This window comes from Podarcis bocagei, assembly GCF_964188305.1.
Source record: "Podarcis bocagei genome assembly, chromosome: 14".
In the NCBI taxonomy this organism is placed as follows: domain Eukaryota; kingdom Metazoa; phylum Chordata; class Lepidosauria; order Squamata; family Lacertidae; genus Podarcis; species Podarcis bocagei.
In genome coordinates this window covers 40,762,954-40,783,450 of record NC_138139.1, presented here as the reverse complement: position 1 = coordinate 40,783,450, position 20,497 = coordinate 40,762,954, and the positions used below count along the sequence as shown (strand labels likewise).

The following is a 20,497-nucleotide window of genomic DNA, read 5'->3' as shown; positions in this document are numbered from 1 at the left end:
AGATTATTATTTTTTGTACCACAAGAAAATATTTAATAAAGACTATTTTTTAAAAGACAATGATTATTCAGAAGTTAGGTCCATCCATCTGAGCAGCAGATGCACAGGAGTTAGCCCCAGCCCTGAACTTGCATGCCCTGCCACCTCTGCAAAAGGGAAGATTTCATGTTCACGGTTTCACGTGCTTTCCTTTTGCAGACATCGGCATGGGGACCAGGATAAGTTTTCAGTTCAGAATTTATATCCCACAGTGGTGGCTGGTGCAAGCAGGATGCTGCGCCACCTGCCCTTTAGCCAGCCCCCACCTGCCTCTTTTTTCTTAACAACCAGTTATGGGGTAGCTCTGCCTGTCAATGGCTGTACCATCACATACTGTTGGTCTCCCTGGATTAAGTGCCATGGCCACCAAACACCACATGGAATCCAACAAAACGTAGTTATGGCAAGTGGGAGCTCAGAAAGAGACATACTGGTAAATGAAACAAATATTACCAAAATGCTTTAAATGTCCACTGTGCACTCTCATCTAAAGGAAACCAAAACCCACTGCAGTAGCCCTGGAATATCTCACTCATAATTTATTGCCTAAAGTAATATTTCCATAAAATAGCATTCATTTAGTGTGCTAAGGCAAGAAAGTGAGGAATCGGGACCAACCCACTTCCACCCCCTGATCACATTCAGTAATAAAAGAGAAAATAAATATTAGCCCTAATCACAAATTGGCAACAGGCACTTGAGATGTGTATTTGTAATAAACCATTTTGAGTTTGGAGTTTATGTTATTGAATCGTGAAGCAAGCATTAATAAATCCCTGCTTTAATCTAATCAGTTAGATATATTGATCAGATTACAGAAAGAGTTTATTAATTCTAGTGAGAAAAACAGCAGTTGCATGCTTGCTTTAGAGACAGATGTTCTCTGCACATGGAGAAACTAGAACACATCATAATGCTATCTAATACCTAGGGACAGGTGTGTAAATACACAAGTGGAAACACAGTGCTGTTTTTGCCAAACCTTCCACAATTTCTTCCCACTGCTAATAATGGGTGCGGCTAAAGTCAGAAAATATAGAGGGGTGCATGTCTCATCTTAAAGAGTTATTTTTTAATGGTTCATGCAAAAATAAGATCTAAAGCAAAACCAACACCATAGGCCAGTTCCCTGCTATCAGCTGAGATAAGAGTTCTTCCGTTAGCAAGGACAAAGTTCACGATAGGAAACTCTACAATAGCTTATCTTTGATAGCCTGGCAATGTGAAACTAAAACCCGGCAGTATTGCCTGTAGTTCGCATTATACAATGAAGAAAGCTGAAGCAACAAATTATTTTAAAAAGAGTGCATAAGAGCATACAGTGGTACCTCAGGTCAAGTACTTAATTCATTCCGGAGGTCCGTTCTTAACCTGAAACTGTTCTTAACCTGAAGCACCACTTTAGCTAATGGGGCCTCCTCCTGCTGCTGCACCGCCGGAGCACGATTTCTGTTGTCATCCTGAAGCAAAGTTCTTAACTCGAGCTACTATTTCTGGGTTAGTGGAGTCTGTAACCTGAAGTGTATGTAACCTGAAGCATATATAACCTGAGGTACCACTGTATTCATGTTCTGAACCTTTAAATAAACAATAAATCAAACCAAGGGTCCATCATTTTAAATTAGGGCACAACGTCTCTGTGGATTAGTGTTAGAAAAGCTGTTGTTGGAATTTCGCTCCCATAATGATCCCACTGCCTGCGGCTTGATGGGAGTTGGTGACCAACAAGATTTGGGGGGCTATTCCCAGACTTGCGACAGGAGGGCAGAATTTTGCCTTATAGTATAATCCAAGGATATGAAACCTATACCACTACAGCTGTTGTTGGACGACAGATCCCATCGTCTTTGACCATTGGCTCTTCTGGCTGGGGAGTCCACAGCTGGAGAGCCACTGTTTCCCCATCCCCGGTAATTCTATACATGGTTATGTGGAAGCACGTGCCATGTGCATAGAAGGTGGCAGCCTAAATTTGTTTTAAAAACCGAACTCTTCACCGTTTGCAAAACACTTCTTCAGGCAAGATTATCCAAGGAAAACATTTGAGGTACTATTTCAATAAAATAATGTAAACAGGCAGGAAAGCTGGCAGAGAGATGCAACCGTTTATTTGGGGCTGGAAGAAATAATGTCTGACAGCCTAATCCTGTGTACTCAGTGCAAAAGGTATCTGCAGCTGCAGCTGCAGCACCAACTCATCCGCACTGTTGTGCCTGGACTTTCTGCGCAATGAAAAGGGCATAGCTCAGTGGCAGAGCATCTGCTTTGCATGCAAAAGGTGCCAGATCCAATCCCCAGAATCTCCACATAAGGCTGGGGAAAGGCTCCCTTTCTAAATACCCTGGAGAACTGCTGCCAGTCAGTGTAGACAATACCAGGGGAACCAATTGTCTGACTTGGTACAAGGCAGCTTCCTTTGTTCTTTCGAAAATACTCTGTGCTGTGTTCTAATGTCAATCTAGGCTGCTTTGCATGGGAACCTTTTATGTGAGTTCTTTGCATATGCATCTCCACGGCAAAACTTTCACATAACTTTCCCCCCCCCCCAAAGTACTGTAGCTTATCAGTACACACTACAAGGTGGTTTTCATAGCCATTTTATGTAATGCTTCTAGAATTATTTTTAAATTTCAGTTTTGTTAAAGTTGTGGTTAAATCTACATTGAAGGAAATTAAAAAATACACTGGTCACATACACACCATACATTTCAAGCACATTTATACTACAAGTCATTGCTCCCACCACAAGGAATCTTGGAAATTGCTGCTTCTCCCTCACAGCTGCAATTCTCAGCACCCTTAGAGAACTAAAGTTCCCAGAATTATTTACAGGGAGCCATGTGCCTTAAAATTGCCCACTTTTACAAAGAGCAAAAATCCAGACGCAGATTTTTAAATTTTAAAACGTAAGCAGACATCACAAAAAAATAATTGAAAGCAAGATTGTTCACAAAATGACTTTAACCATGCAACCCTAAGAATACTTACTCAGAAGAAAATCCCAGAGTTTAATGGGATTTACTCTCCAGAAGCTTGATTAGGATTGCAATCCAAGATAAAGAGCACCTAAGGGTATGGCTGCTAAAACATGCCGACTATAATTTCTTCAGAGCCATTCTTCCATTAAAAAGGTTGCACTGAAAATTCAATTAATGTCCACTTGCATGCCCTCTCATAGGTATAACAGTTTAGCCTTTAGGGAAGCTGTCTTTCAATGAAGTCTGATGGCGTGTGCAGGGGGTGAAAGCAAACCAGTCTTTGCTTTTAGCACAGATGTATTTGACATGGGTGAGTTTTGCTATTCTTGTGGAACTCACAGGATTGGACGATTAAACAAAACAGATTCTGTGCACAGTACATTTCTGTAATCTGAGATGCAACAGATTATAGAAGAGAGGAATTAGGACAATATGGAGTATCATTCCTTTGAAACATGTTAGAGTCAAAAAGAGGTACACATTTGAGGGCACCCCCATATCTAGTTCATTTCAAGAGACCCACTCCTTACTATTGCAGATTGCTGAAGGTTACACGGTCCAGTTCAGTCATTTACAGCCTGCTGATTTATAATGCCAAGAGGGTGATAGTTATTTTATTAGTTTATTGATTGCCTTCCCCATACAAATCTCAAGGTGATGTACAATAAAATAACTTAAAAATCCCAGTTAAAAGCAACACAGAAAACAGCAGATATATTTGAAAAGAAAAGAAAAAACCCACCCAAAATAAGACACCCCTGGCAGAAATCCATTGATCCAGCTGGGAAGATCAAAAATGTTCTTCTGTTGTTTCCAGAAAGTGTTGACAGTGGGCTCCTCCTGTATCTCGACAGGAATGCTATTTAACAGAATGGGTGCAGCCACGATGAAAGCCCTGCACTAAGCAAAGGGAGATTTAGGGGAGCGTGACCAGTTCACCCACAGGGTGCCACAGGGGGAGCTACAAGGACTTAGAACAGAAGGTGAGGTGGGGAACTGAATTTGGACTTGGATAAACTCTCCTGCAGAACAGTGGGATACATAAGGGATAAAGGAGTTCTCAAGTACAGTAACCTGGTCCTCCTCATATGTTAGCACCAACACCTTGAACTTTGCCTGGTAGCAGATTGGCAGCCAGTGCAATCTCACAACCAAGATGCTGTACACTGGCTGCACTTTGCTTTCATAGCCATCCCATTAGCTTGGTTAAAGATACACTAGGAAGTAAACAAACATGATTGCTGTAAAATAGATTGTCAGCCATTTCAAATAAACCTGAGCGATCGCAAAAGTGAAACATGTGAATGGCATGTTGCCTTAATGTTCATGTGCCACGTTTTCTTGGGGCTGATTTACAGAGGGTTAATTAAGCATGTGGCAACAAAACCAAGAGTCCTGTGGAATTTTAAAAGCGCAACGTTATGGCGTAAGCTTCAGGGACTAGATAGAGCCCACTTGGTCAGATGCATAGAGTATCAACCTCAGTTGTCAGATATATCCGGACATGGGTGGAAGTAATGTAAAGGTGAAGCTAAATAGCAAGGGAATGAATAAACCAGTCTGTGGCTGTGTATGTGCCATCTTTTTAAAGCACATGGCTTCTCCCAAAGAATCATGGAAATTGTAGTTTAATTCTCACAAAGCAGTTCCCAGCATCCTTAACAAACAAGTTCCCAGGATTCTTGGGAAATTCTGCTTCATATATATGGTGTGTGCACACAGCCTCTGACAACAACTTAAATGTATGCAAAATGATGCTCATGACATCAGTAAATGGTAAATGGTGACATCACAACCACCTTCACTTTGCTAAACAAAATAACACCACTTGTGTCACAGGAAATTATTGGGTTATATCCACTGGCTAGTGCTATTCATGTTCATTAGTTTCAATGGATCTACTCCGAGTAGGACTAGCATTGGACAGAACCCATTTTTTTTTCTATTCCAACCCTAATGAACAGAATCAAACTTACCAAGAAGGGTGGAAGCAAGTCTTAAAGGTTAGTAAGTTGCCTCCGTTGGATTCTATTTTAAGAGATTCTAAGAGATGATAAATGTTTTGCACTTAAGACTAGACATGAGTTTAATTTACTTGCCATGTGCCTTGAAAAATTAGTAATTGAAAATAGCTTGTAGAGATGGAAGCCAAATTAGCCAACATACATAGACAACGGAGTAAGAAAGTTTACTAAAAATGTTATGATGTAGAAATTGCAAGATTGTATTTGATGATTCTGAAATAGTGTGTTTACACCTGACCTTGACTTTGTAAAGTGCATTGGATCCGGCCAACACACAGTACAGCCATTAAGTGTTTTTGCAAAAAACCTTGCTAAATACCTCTCAAGATAAAGAGATAATGTGTGCAATTTCAAACAATTTTTAGGAGGTTATCTTTGATCTACATGCACAATACAAAACCATTTGCTCAGCTTCAAAACCCTTTGATAGAGAGATGTAAATGCTTTATTGCATAAATATTAGGACTACTGACGTAAAACTCAGAATTGCTATAAACAGCATTTGACATAGTCCATATTAACTGACCTCCCTAACTAAAAGCCACTAATAGCACAATTTCAAGTCCAGGCACAACTAAGCATTTAGATTTACAAGATTTTTGTCATAGTGAAGCCAGTACTTTACCCTTAAATAAAACCACCAGCCTGTAAGATGCATAAGGCTGAGAGAGATTGTCCTAACTTCACTCTGTGAGGTTCAGGGCTGAGGGGATCTGAGCATCCTCAGTCTTAGTCTCACACTCTAGCCACCATTGGCTCTCTAATCTGGGGCTTTCAGTACCTGCACTTACAAAACTGGAGATGTGGCAATTGCAATCTTAGAACCCCCCCCCCCCAAAAAAAACTTCCCTCTTGCAGAGCAAACGCCGCTTTTGTTATTCTTGCAGCAACATATGCCCTGTATCATTTGAAAACAAAGGAAGGTAAAGGTCCCCCTGCCCGTACGGGCCAGTCTTGCCAGACTCTAGGGTTGTGCACTCATCTCACTCTATAGGCCGGGAGCCAGCGCTGTCCGCAGACACTTCCAGGTCACGTGGCCAGCGTGACAAGCTGCATCTGGCGAGCCAGCGCAGCACACGGAACGCCGTTTACCTTCCCGCTGGTAAGCGGTCCCTATTTATCTACTTGCACCCGGGATGCTTTCGAACTGCTAGGTTGGCAGGCGCTGGGACCGAACGACAGGAGCGCACCCCGCCGCGGGGATTCGAACCGCCGACCATGCGATCGGCAAGTCCTAGGCGCTGAGGTTTTACCCACAGCGCCACCCGCGTTTGTGCTATTAAATTCTTAAGTATTTGGTTTTACTCATTTGCAAATTTAATCAAAATCTATTAGACTGACTTTGCTTTCCATAATCACGTGGCAGCCCCAATTTCACTGGAGGCAAACTCTCACTATACATGTTGGGTGGATGGGAACCTCAGCTCTGGGGGCCAAAATGTAGCCCTTCAAGCCTCTGCAGGGCCATCTGGATTCTCCCAGGACACACCCCTCACTGGCCCTGCTTCAACCCCCCCCCCCCGCGCGTTTATGCTTAGCTGCAATGTGCGAACTATTCACACCTCCACTTGGCCTTAATGAAGGACAGAGTGGGATGTGTGAGTGTATAGAAAATAGCCTCCTGCAGAAAGGCAAACTTTGTAATTGTTGCTCAGTTCAGATTTGCCCATCGCTGGCATGTGGCTCCCAGAAAACTGCCCAGAAGGGAACGTGGTCCTTTGGCTGAAAAATCTTCTCCACCCCTGATGCACATATTCCATCTTACTAGAGCAGGGCTGTGACACCTTTTGGAGCCCATGCTTGTGGGGCCTTTCTTTCAGATCCACAAGTCCAGCAACTCACCAGCTGATCTCCAAAGACCAGTCTGGCCACCGGTCTAGATATTAAACGAAGTAAACAGGGGTCAGAAGAAAGTAAAAAAGTACAAAAATCAACATCTCCATATTGAAACAGAATTTAAATTTAGAATCATTTTTGTACTTTTTTTGTTCTGTTCCACCCCTACCTTCACCCTGTCCAAAACAAAGAAACAAACATCAGCCCCTACTCTTTGTAACATCCAGACGGATGGAGAATACCGGAGAACTGGAAAGCTTATTTGCTATTTTCTGACATTATGGTTGGTCCTGATCAAAGTCATGCCCAACTGTGGATTTTGAAAATAGCATGCAATCTAGAAGATGCAATTACTAATAGCAATCTGGAATTGATATTGGGGTTACTAGCAGTTTGCTAAATTAAGTATAATTTTCAACTAGGGTTAGAAGACAACAACTCAATTCTGTTGATGTCCTGGGCTTAATGAACTTTAAAAAATAAAAATAAAATAAATATTCTCACCAGGTGAGAAGTATCTGAATAAATAATGTATTTGGAGTATTAGGAGGTGTTTTGTAAAAATAAAAAATCCTTGTTACCCAAGAGACTAAGGTTAGGAAATAGGCCCATTATTTAACTTTTTTGCTATAACTGTATGTCATATTAAATTGTATAATATAAAATAGATAATGAAGTACAGGCAAAAAAAAAATGCAATGCACATGTCATAAAAGGAAAGTCTGACTTTATATAGATCTGAATAACACAGGTCTGTATTAGCGGTTAGAAACAAGATTACAGATTGCTAAGAAAAATGCTGGCTCTCTATAGCCACCCTGTTCTCAAGGTGACTTTTCTGCTGAACTCCATTGACTTTTACAAGTTGTACTCAACAAAGTCATCCTATTGGTGCAAGGACATCCAGTTGGGACACAGAACATCTCCCCCCTCTCCTTGCGCTCCCCACATCTGCTCCAGAGGGTTTGTAAGGAGGTGGGGTTGGGCACACGGGAGGACAGAAGAGTGAGCGGACAAGTCCTTGTGCTAACAGGACAACTTTGATGGCTACAACCCTATGTGCTGCAACGCTGGTCATGTTGACTGCGGCACCTTCCTTTCCCCAAGTTTAAGGAGCTTTCCTGGCAGACTTGACCAATTTCCCTGGTTTAAGGGTCACAGAAGACTTTGCTTCTGTCTTCTTTGGGGTCTTTGTCTGCTCCTCCTCCTCCAAAACGTTTTAGCTTCGGGTCTTGGGTTTCTTGTCTCGTCCGAGCAATTTCGACCCAACTCCAGGTGTTTTCAGTTGTGTTCCTGGAGACGGGGATGTCTTCCTCTTGCCAAGGAGAGTTAGAGTTGCTGCAGCTTTTTTGCCTGCTTTGATTTCTTTTCCTGTGGCAGGACTAGGCTCTGGTACCTATATTGAAGAGGGAAAGCAAGAGAATAAAGGCACCCATCAGGAGTCAACAGACTTTTTCCTTTTAAAAAATTATGATGGGAGCAATGATGAGCGGAATTCGGAACACACGGTAGTTCGATGTATGAACTCACCTGTTTTTGTTCACCATGATATGTGCTGAAAATAGAAAGATACTATTTTTCTCCCCACTCACAACCAAATGTCACTGAGAATAAAAGCTAGTGTTGGCTCTTACTTTTAAAACCCTAAACAGCCTTGGCGCTGTATACCTGAAGCAGCGTCTCCACCTCTGTTGTTCAGCCCAAACCCTGAAATCCAAGTCTGAGGGCCTTCTAGCAGCTCCCTCACTGTGAGAAGTGAGGTTAGAGAGAACCACAGAGGGGCTTCTTGGTAGTGGCGCCTACTGTGTGGAATGCCCTATCAGCAGATATCAAGGAGATACAACCTTTAGAACATGGGTAGGTAAACCAAGGCCCGGGAGCCAGATCTGGCTCAATCACCTTCTAAATCCGGCCCATGGACGGTCCGGGAATCAGTGCATTTTTACATGAGTAGAATGTGACCTTTTATTTTAAATGCATCTCTGGATTATTTGTGGGGCATAAGAATTCATTCATATTTTTTCTTCCAAAATATAGTCCGGCCTCCCCCACAAGGTCTGAGGGACAGTGGACCGGCCCCCTGCTGAAAAAGTTTGCCGGCCCCTGCTTTAGAAGACATCTGAAGGCAGCCCTATATCAGGAGGTTTTTAGTGTTTAATGTCTTAATATGTTTTTGCATATGCTGAAAACCACCCAGAGTGACTTGGGCAACCCAGTCAGAAGAGTGAAGTACAAATAAAGTAATAATTATTATTCCTATCTGGCACAAACTGCACCTGAACATCATTATTGGATTTTGTTCACCTAGCAAGCAAAAAAATCTTTGCTTCCTTTCTTTCAAATCTCAAGCAAAAGATCTCCTGCCAGTCTGTCACTTTCCCTTTCGTTTGACATTTTCTGTCCTTTGCAGATACAATGATCACCTTTCACGAAGCAGTGTAAATGCATTTTGTCTAGTGCACTCTTATTAAAATGTATTTGCCTATTTTCATAAGTAAGTTATGTATTATATTTCATTTATTTTACAAGATTCATAACCCACCCTTCACTGTAAGAAGGGTGGGTTACAGAAGTTTTATCTAGAAATGGATAAAACCATCAAAATGGTAAAAACAAGTAAAACGGTTCCTGATGAAATGAAACCGTGAATTAACCAAAGAGGTGGAGCCCCCCCCCCCAAAACCCCCACATTAACTCTGTCAAAGGCAAGGGTAAAGAGGTGTCTCTTTTGCATATGGGAAAAAACTGTAGAGTGAAGATAACCAAATTCACCTTTGAGGGGATAGAGTTCCACAATTTAGAGGCTGCCATGAAGAAACCCCTTTCCTGGCCTGCCGTTCCCCCTGCTTCTGAGGGTGGCAAAACGACCACACAGAAACCCTCACATTCCATTCCATGAGAGTACAACCTGTGTCCCTGTGCATACAAATAATTCACACAAACACACCCACAGCTTGTGCCTGTGTTCAGCATACCGTGTGGACAGCCCTGCAAGGTATCTGGAACAGAATCTTCCATCAAGTTGAAGCTCCAATTGTAACTCAGCCAGAACAAGATTGGTTTACCTTCTCATTTTTCACACCGGGAGATGCTTCGATTGGAACCAGCTGTGGAATGTCTCCATCCTCATCTTCTTCCGCTTTGACAACGGCAGAGACTGCTGCTGCTGCCTTCTTTCCCCCAGCAATGGCAGGAACCGGGCTGATTTCTCCTGTCGCCCCGGCTTTAGCCAAGTTCTTCTTTCCAGCTGCCTTTTCCCCTTTCTTTTTCTTCTTCTTCGCTTGGTTTTCCTGGAAGGTATTTATTAATTTCCTTAGCGCCTTCATCAAAAGACCACACCAAAACAGACAAATGGGTACACACCATGTACCAATGCACATTTCCCAGAACGTTTTTGGATCTTCCCCCTAGTTCCACATACAACCAACCCAGCACCCTCCGAATAGTAGAACTACAATTCCCAAATGTGCCTATTCGACTGCTTTGATCTGTGGAACCCAATACTCATTCTGCAGTCGTAAATCCACACCTACATTTTGGAACTCCCCATCTATTGACCTTTACTGCTCTCTTTCCCGTGCCTACTTAAAACATTTTGTTTAAGCCTCTTCAGACATGCAGAAGTTACAAAATACTAAATAGCTGTAGTTATTTAACCAGCCAGGAGGACCACTCTTGCTGAAAGCGCCCACTATGTACGCATGAGTCAGTCTCCTACCTGTTCAACTTCGGCATCTGGCTGTTTCTGAGGAATTCCTGTTATGGGATTACTACAGGTAAAGATCGGAAGAGCAACAGATTTGCTCATCTTGAGATGAAGGATCTTAACACTTTTCCAGATCTGCAGCAATTGTGTGTTGTTTTTATTTAAAAGAAAGAAAGAAAAGGAGGTTAATGAAAGAGGGCAGGCACAAAGCATACCGCTTTAATAAAAAGATGGACGGCCCAATTCCATGCATATTTACTTGGAAATAAGCCCCACCAAGATTAATGGGATTTACTCCTGGATGAGTGGGCAGAGATGCCTTAACCCCTCACCTGACTGAGCATCATTACCTGGGGGGCTTTCGTGGCTAACACTTTCACGGCACCAATGACGTTTTCAGAGATCTCCAAGGCCTCCATGCCACTGTGACCAACACGTATAGAACTGAAAAACGAGCAACACCTGGAGTCAATACCCTGCTGAATGGCAGTCCTTCAGCTGTCTGTTCTTTCCCTCTAAAACAGGGTGGTGCAGACTTCCGGGTTGGCGCCATCGCCGAATGGCGGACTCCCTCCGAGCTCCGGAGGGAGTCTGCTCGGCAGGGGCTGGGTCCTACCGCGCCGGCGACGCGGGGACCCTTAAAAACCACGGGCACGGAGCCCGTGGACATGGGGACTCGGCTGGTACTGTCAGCGCCCTCCCGACTCGTGAAGGAGCCTTTTTAAAGGCTACGGATCGGGTGCCGGGGAGCGGCGTGGTACTGTGAGTCTATCGCTTCCCCTGCCGCATGCCATTCGTCGGAGAGCGCTGGCTTCTTCCATTGGAAATTCGGGCATTTAACAACAACCCGTGAGTAATTGGGTAACCGGGTATAAAAGGAGAAAAAAAGGAATTTCTTTCGGATTCGGCACGAGCGGGGGGGATCTAAAAAGGAAGTCAGTCCCCTACCTGATTGTAAACATGCTAAAACAAGGACTGAGAAACCAAGATCGATTCAGAAATTTATTGCTGACAAAAAATATCAATTCCACGATGGGATATTACAAGAATTGTGCTGGAGGAGAAAAGTCGAGGGTGAGAGGGAAAAGGCAACCCCCCCTGGGAACCGGGGCGATTCGGAGAACCTGGCGGAGAGAGATGGAGAGTTTGACAGCTGTCAAAGTAGCTGTCAAATCTTGAGAATACAAAGAGGACTTTGTTACAAGTATTTTGCTGGTTAATTTTGTTACAATTGGACATAAATATGGATACAAAATGTCGGGGGGGGGAAAGAAACAACAACTTGACTTTTGGATTAGAGGACACAAAGTTACTGCAACCCCCCTAGAGGGGCTTTGGGACATTACAAGTGGCGTATGTGGAAAACTACTCCGGGATGTGTACTGGTCTTAGCTCCTGGGAAAGTAGCAAAACTGAAATATTGTTTTGTCTACAGAGGTGACAACACAATAGAATCTTTCTATTGAAGTAAGGTAGGAACTGGACGTAAGTTTTTATTCCTGAATAACAAACCTCTGTAGAGATACTAGATTTCAGAATAAGAATGGTTTTGCAGCTGAACAGGACAGAAACCTGAGAAAGTAAGAAACAAAAGAGCAAAGGACCAACTATGCCACGGAAAGAATAATGGGAGGAGCAACAATGACCAAGGGAAATTAAAGGCCTCTATTAGACTGGATTTTTGAAGTTAAACATTATCAAAACAAGCAAATTCAAAGAAAACCGGCAAGATGGATTGAGGAAAATTTGGTTGTGGACTTGAGACCTCCAGGCCGACAACATACAGACTGATGGACATGGGGAATCCAAACCGGGGAAGGGAGGGGGAATTCTAGAATCCAAAGGCTATGTAACCAACTTTTGGAATCTTCTTCTATCTTCTATCTTTTATCTTTCTAAATAACTTTGGTATTTTGATTTAACATGTTTTGGAAAAAAAAGGGGGAATTCGTGGAAGGAAACGGGGCAGATCTTGGGGGAAAAATCTTTGTTCTATTTTGTTAAAGATGAGGAGTGATGTTAAGAATGTAATTTAAATTGGCTAATAGGTACAACATATTAGGTTTAAATTGGGAATGAGAACTTGTGGAACCAACGTAGGGAAAGGGGAATACAGTCGGGAGGGGAAGGAGGGAGTCCCAGAAAGAAGGTTATGAAAATAAGGGTTTAAAATTGGTCTTTCTTTTTCTTTCTTTTCCTTATCTTTTCTATTTTTTCTATTCTGTTATTATTGGAAATTTTAATAAATATGATTATAAAAATAAATAAATAAAACAGGGTGGTGCAGACTTTGGGAAAATGGTCGTGTGGGCCAAATGCAGAGGCCAGGTGGGGCAGGTTCAGCCTGTGGGCTGGAGGCTCCCCACCACTTGCCCTGGAGGATCAGACTGAAGGCCCATCTAGTCTAGTATCCCATGTCTTATAGTGGCCTCTGGGAAACTGAGAAGCAGGGCACGAACACAACAGCCCTCTCCTGTCCGTATTCCCCAGCATTCCTCAGAGGAATGCTGCCCTTGAACCTAGAGGTTCCACCTTGGTGCTTCTGGTTATGGATTGCTCTCTGCCACGGTCTCTTCCTGCTCACTAAACCGTGTGGCCTCTTCAGCTTCTGACACCTCTTCCTTCTCCTCCCAGTCTGCTCCCTCTGACCACTCATCATCATCCCACCACCAGTTCCCTGGCTCTGATCCTTCTTTCCCTGAGGATTCTCCAGCTTGGTGTCTCCTCTGCATCCAACTTGCAACTCACTGGGAGATTGTAAAGCCGAAATCGCGTATAGCAAAGAGAACCCTGGAACTGCCCCCCCCAACCACTCCTACCCTTCTGAAGTTGGTGCGCTGAGCGGACCTCACTTACTGGCATCTGGGAGTCTCAGAGCCCGGTAAGAAAGCCTGAAAGCTATTTCCACACTGAAAGAACCGTTAAGCTGTCTACCTTGTTTGTGTTTAATCTGTGCAATTTTAGATGGCCAACTGCCAAGCCCATAAGGCTGCGATTGTGCAAGTTAAACGTGCACAAGTTGCGAGTCAACTGTGGTTACCAATAATAAAATAATTTATATACTACCTTTAAGTTAAAGAAGAAATACCATGACTAGCCTGAGACAAGTCTGCTCCTTTATTAGCTTGGGTGGTAGTCAACTAAATTTTACGCAGAGCAGACTCACTGAAATTAACAAACAGGACTGAATCAGGCTCATTAATTTCAAAGAGTGTATGTTGAGTAAAAATTGGCTGAATATTCCCCTTTGTCTTTTAGAATTTCTTTGGGTTAGCATCATGTTGTAAAATGTCTCAAATGCCTGAGAAGCAACACATAAATGCAGCCACTAAATAAATTCATACCCTTGTTGATGAAAGTATCAAAATTAATACTTACTAGCAACAGCCCTTGTTCGTGACTGGAAGAATAGTGCCTTGGAGATGCTTTTTTATTTCCTTAGAGAGGTCCTTCGCTTTCAGATTCACAGACACAGGAGCCCTTGTATGATAGAAAAATGCAAGATTTCAGGAAGAGTTCAGCATCCTTAGTAGAATTTGGTAGAAATGAAACATGGACAAGTGAGGGTGCTTACTTTTTACTCTTATAGAAGTGTTTCCCTATGTGTGATGGCAGAAGCCGCCGAATCCGGTCATCAGCCAAAAAGAGAGAAAATCGACTCAGGAGGCGACGCTTTGCTTCATAAGGTTTATATTCTTTTTTCAGTGTTTTGTAGGAGATGACCTTCAGATACAGGGGTGAGGTTGGTTAGATTACACTACAGCATTTAATTAAAAGATAAAATAATGATGATTACAGTTCATTCATATAGCACTTTAGGCCCCAAGAGCTCCAAGTGAAAAACAGAATATTGAAACAATAAAATAGAAATTGAAGGAACATAAAATGACAATAGATCACGATGATTCCAATGTATTTTATATGCCACTTTAGACCTAAAGCAGTGAAGAGCATTTTCAAAATGAAATGTACAATAAAGCATAACATGACATGGATGCAAACCAGTATGAGGCAGATTACTACATAGTATATAAATACTTTAAATCAGTTGTAGGGAACCTTTGGCCTGTCAGATGTGACAGGAGAACAACTCTAGTAACCATGCCTGCTAGGACTGATGGGAGTTCTAGCTCAGCAACATCTGCAGGGCAAAAGGTTCCCCACACCTGATTTAGGGTACTTATATATCACTTAAATCACTGACATTTCTAAGATGAGGCCTTAGGCTGCATTCGTACATCAGGCTAAACCAACTGATGAAGCTAAGAGTTCTCTCTGTACCTCGCTGATCCTTGTGATCCCATGCTGGGACAAGAGTTTCCTGTACAAGTTCTCAGTCTGCTCAGCTGTTAAGCCTGGCTCATCTTTTGTGAAGAGGCAAACATCTGATGTGGCCGGCAAAATATCATGAGGCAGCGTTCTAGAATGAAGAGAACACGATTTTAAGAATGCACAGTAGTTTCCAGCTGGAGTCCAATCTCAAAAAAGGAAAATAGATTATTTAATCAGTTAACACAGATAAGCTGCGAAGGTATGTGTCAGGGGCTCAGGAACAGAGGCACAGGGGAGAGAGGAAATGGAGAGCGAAGGGGAAGGATCTGAGGGCAGCGTAGGGGAGTATGACAGTGACCCGAGAGATTCCATGAGCTTCTCCAGCGAATCAGAAGATTCCCAGAAGGAGGCGCCGATGGCCAGGGCAAGGGGGGTCCTGGGGGGGACACACCAGAAACAGGGGCCAGCGGGGACTCCCAAAGCAGCAGCTGGAGATCAGGACCAGCTTCCCCACCAGAGCGTAGTGGGGGGGAAAGAGTCCCATAGGTCAGGGCCAGCGTCTCCTCCAGCAGGGAGAGAAGATGAGTCAGGGCTGACCATGCCTCTATCGGAGAGTGGAGGAACGGAGGGAAGGTCAGGTCCAGCTAGCCCCCCCGAAGGGGGAAGCAGTGACAGGAGCAGTGTAACGGTCCGGAGGAGGGTTGGTGGCTGGGCGCGCGCGCCAAGTTCAAATGTACAGGCGCGTGGGACAGCAGAAAACCCGGATTGGGAACCAGGTCCTAAAGCCCGCCGGAAGCAGGGGGAAGAATCAGGGGACTCAGCGTCAGAAGAGTCTAGGAAGGGCGAGACCCCAGCGGACAGGCGGAGCCAGAGGAGGAAAGAGCAAAGGAAGAGGTGGAGCAAGGCTAGAGTCTTAAACTGGTGTACGGGGGGAGGAGATTCAGACGGAGCTTCAGCGGTCTAGAGTTTCAGACGTAGAGCTGCGCGCTGCGGCTGTGAAAGTAAAACTGAACTTCAATAAAGACTTTTGTATATAACAACGAACCAGCGTTGGTCCTTTGTGAGCTGGGACCTCGGGCAGCTCTGACAGTATGTTATCGTTCTGATTTATTTTTTTTACATGATTCTAATTATGTTTTTATTTTATTTTCTCAATTATATTGAAAAGGTAGGTAAGGCTGAAAGGCACTGGCTGGCCCAAGGTCACAAAGTGACCTTCGTAGCTGAGTGGGGACTTGAACCCTGGCCTCCCAGGTCAAAGCTTGCTTGAATGTTGGTAGTGTCATTTCAGCTACATAAGCGATGTCACAGCCTGGCCATTGGAAACAGAGGGAATGATTGACAACAGTCATGAATACAACTGAAGCAAAAGGCATAATGGTCAAAGACATTACAGCAGAGCAGCAAAACCCAGAGCCTTACATTTTGATGACTTGTTCACGTGGAGGGATTTTCCAAACTGTGACCATCAGAAATACATGCTGGTCCTCATTCAACAGCAGCTTCTCTGCATTTTTTTGCTTACTGGCGCTGAATGCAAGGAGGGCCTGGGCTGCTTTTTTAATCTGAAAGAGCAAATCCACAAGAAGGTAGCATTAAAAAATAATAATAATCTCAAAGCAGGTAATAACCTCAGCTGAAGCCTCAAATGAAGCATTACAGATGTTATAGAAAATGTGGGATTGGCTTTTGCTGCCCAATTCCCCAAGGCACTGAGTCTCCTAAGTCCATGTCTGGTCAGAGATGAATGGATGGAGGCAAGGATCCAGTAGAAAACAAGGCAGATTGCAACAGAGTCGTCCCCCCCACTTGCGAGAAGGTGTGAGGGACCCAAAACAAGGGCGTGCAAGCCCCTATAAAGACTTTTGAAATTGCCCACCCCTTAGCCCAAAACCACCCCAAAAACATCAGGGACATCACAGAAGGAGGTGGTCTCCAGCAGTACTGTGAGCGCAACTTCTCTCCTGTCTATCAAGGTACCTGATAAAGCCTTTCTGACTGCATTTGTCTGGGTAGCCCAGCCATTACTTTCAGACTGCAAATACTTTCGTTCCTGACTCTCTTTTTAAAAAATTATGCCTGTTGATAATCTGTCCACCGTCCAAGATACTTCCCAGACTGGGTTTGCAGGGAGGATTTGCAAGTGAAAAGAAAAATTGGAAAGTTTTCCCCATCCTCCTACTGCAGAAAAATATTTGAGGTACTTTAGGGAAGAGTCAAAATGGCTTCAGAATTGCTCTCCTGTACTATAGACACATGGTTTATATGCTTATGTATGTTTGTTTACCTTATGCAATTATGAACATTATTCTATATCCGAGACCTTTGAATTCTTATAACACAGATGAACTCCACAAAACAGCATGATTAGTAACTAAACAAAATTTCTGATACAGAAACTACACCCACACTCCCCTTCCTGATACAGCAACCTTTCCAAAATGCATCCTTAGCAATACACTACTCCACATCCAAGCACCACTCTAGGCATTCCAACCAACCATACAGATAACTAATCCCCAGCCAACCCATTATTAAAGAGCAAGTGTTTTGTCTACAAAAATACATAGCGGCATTAAGCATAATTTACAATGAGCTCAATCCTTCACCTCCATCTAGTGTAGGGATAGGAAACCTGTGACCCTCCAGATGTTGGACTCCAACTCCCATCATCCATGCTGCCTGGGGTTGACGGGAGTTGGAGTCCAGCAAGATCTGGAGGGCCCACAGGTTTCCAACCCCTAATCTAGGCCAACACATTGGCATACAAGCAGCAAAGTAATTGCTTCACAGCTTCCTCCATGTCATGCATAGTCATATAAACTTCTATTATGCCACGTCTTACTCACCTTTTCTCTAACCTAAAAAGACCCCAGAGCTGCAACCTGTCCTCATAAGGGTTTTGATCCATCCCTCTATATTTTGGGTTGCCCTTTTCTGAGCTGGTATCAGAAAGCAGGGGCTGTCCTTTGCAAACAGTTCCAAGTTCCAATGTGTTTAAAAGTTACTTAGCAGTTTGGTTTCTCTCCTATGGGGTTCAAAGCCGCATCCGGTTGTTCTCTCTCCTCCCCTCTTCCCCCCCTAACCCCCCCGCAAATTTAGAGCTAGGCTGAGAGGGCCTGTCCCCCCTGAACTTCACCAGGGCCGGATTTAGGTTTGATAAGGCTCTAAGCTACTGAAGGTAATGGGGCCCTTTATATGTTGCCGTGCAACCATACCATGCAGAATGTAGGCACCCTATATGCAGAAATGAGCAAACCAGTGATATTTTAGGGAGCAGGCTAGCAAGCAGGGTCCATGACTTACATCACAGGAGCCTACACAACACAAAACACTGTTGCTGTATGTGGGTTTTATTTTATTTGTTTTTTATCTTATATTTTGGAAATGTACATCCAGGTTCCCCCCTTTAATTCTTTTGGGAGCCCCCAAGAGAGTGGGGCCCTAAGCTATAGCTGGTTTAGCTTATACGTAAACCCGGCAGGGTCAGATCTTGGTGCCAGCTCCCCTCAGTCCTACTCCAGCACCCGTTGATCGCCACCCGCCAGACTCCGAATCGCAGAACCGAGAGGCGCCCGTTGGTGCCGCGGGAAGCCCAGCGGCTGCCTCGGCTCCAGCGGGCGCCACGCCGGAGAGAAGCCCCCAAGTGCTGCATTCCTTCCCCCTCCCCGCCAAAGCGGCGGCCGCCTCTCCTTACCTGCCCTTGATCCACAGGAAACTCCGTAGCTGGATCCATGCTGCTTCTTCTCCTCGTGCGCCAACACACCGCGGCGAGCGGCAATGACGTCACCCGCAGCCGACGCGTAAAAAAGGCGAGGGAGGGAGGGGTTTCCGCGGAGGCTGAGAGTGAACCAGCTGGACTTCCGGTCTAGTCTCCATAGGAGCCGAGGGGGAGACGCTTCCTCTCTATGGTGAAACTGGAACGCTAGAGCGGCAAAGCTCGAATCTTGTTTCACTTCGGGCGCCATTTTTGGACTCTCGCGGGGCGGAGATGCAGAGCAAGGGAGAAAACCCGAAATTTTAATGCAGCTGTTGCTGTGGTATTAATACCCTCCCACCCGCTCTAAATAAAAAGTAGCAAAGTCAGGAGTTGCAGCCCTGATGTCTTACCACCTGTTATTATTATTACAGTACTGTGATCATTGTTATTCCGCCTTTTCTCTAGCAGGGACTCAAGGCGGCTTACAGATGAAATAGAAACAGCTAAAAGCATTGGGGAAATGCGCTTTGAATTTTTAAACGTTTCAGAACGGGAATCGTGCCTGCGCAAAGAGTCCCGTGGACCACCGTTTCTTCTGCTAAAAGCTGGATCTGGAATGAGAGGAAGTCCGAGGGGACGATTTAAGGAGATTGCTGCAACCACTGAAAGGCTTGTGGTTTTTCTGCAGCGACGGAGCACAGGGGGTCCTTGGGTTTTAACTTTTATTTCATAAAAATGTATACACCGCTTATTTGTAGAACAACTGCAAAGCGGATTACAAAAAACAACAATCGTGGAATTGCAGGTAAAACAATCAAAACATTCAAAAACAAGTTAAAAAACAACCCAGATAAAAGTATGCATCAGCCTTAAATACTTGGGTAGGCTATAAACAAAAGCATGTGCCCAAAACAGTACAGAGAAGGCACCTATGGACGTTTACCCGAAAGCGGTCAAGTGGGCAGATCACAAGGAAAGTTGTCAAGGGTTTTATATACAAATATAAACCTTGAACTTGTCTGGGAATGTATACCAACTTAACCTTAATATTTCTGTATTTCATAGTCATTGCTAGTGCTTAAGAGTGTCAGACCAGGGTCTTGGAAAACAGGGTTGAAATCCTCGCTTCATCCAAAAGGCTTATCTGGTTAGTCACTTTCTCTCAGCTTTAGAGAGTCACAGAATTGTTGAGATGATAATTGGGAAAGTGGATAACTATGTTTGCCACCTTGAGCTCCTAGGGTGGGGCAGAGGGAAGACAGGATGAAAATGTATGGGAAGCCCTCTCAGTGCTTTGCATAGAAATCAGAAAGCTGAAATAAGAGTTTCATATGGATATTCGGTAATGTTGTTGTTTGGTTGTCTTAGTCGTGTTCAACTCTCTGTGACCCCATGAACCAGAGCATGCCTTGGAAACACACTTTCTTCTCAGGGCACTTCCCTCTTATTTGCCAGGTCTTGGCTTTTAGTTTGTCTCCCACTAGTTTTTCAAAATTATATACTTGATTACATATTTGATACCACTGAGTTAGGCAATGGTTTAGATTCATGTAAGATGCTTTAAGTACCGAGTCGTCAAAAACCTGCACGTAGCAGGAGTATATTGTAATTTCATTTAAACAGAAAATAATGGATAAAATGATTGTCCATGTAAAGCAAAATTCTATAGCTGGGCAACAGAACACATATTTGAGTCTGTTTACTTGAGACCACTGGTCCCATCACCTCCTGGCAAATAGAAGGGGAAGAAATGGAGGCAGTGAGAGATTTTACTTTCTTGGGCTCCATGATCGCTGCAGATGGTGACAGCAGTCACGAAATTAAAAGACGCCTGCTTCTTGGGAGAAAAGAAATGACAAACCTAGACAGCATCTTAAAAAGCAGAGACATCACCTTGCCAACAAAGGTCCGTATAGTTAAAGCTTTGGATTTCCCAGTAGTG

The 20,497-nt window shown here is 43.9% G+C and overlaps 1 protein-coding gene across 1 annotated transcript; it reads right to left on the bottom strand.

Moving 5' to 3' along the window:
- Nucleotides 1-7,587: 7,587 nt before the first annotated feature.
- Nucleotides 7,588-18,677, bottom strand: RSL1D1 (ribosomal L1 domain containing 1). The gene is made up of 9 exons (XM_081169660.1): nt 18,553-18,677; nt 16,278-16,420; nt 14,865-15,003; nt 14,158-14,306; nt 13,962-14,063; nt 10,934-11,027; nt 10,596-10,718; nt 9,943-10,167; nt 7,588-8,273 (listed from the first exon to the last, which is right to left on the bottom strand). Exons 1-9 carry the CDS (start codon nt 18,589-18,591, stop codon nt 8,097-8,099), a joined length of 1,191 nt encoding a protein of 396 aa, XP_081025786.1. The 5' UTR covers nt 18,592-18,677; the 3' UTR covers nt 7,588-8,096.
- Between the last annotated feature and the right edge of the window lie 1,820 nt (nt 18,678-20,497).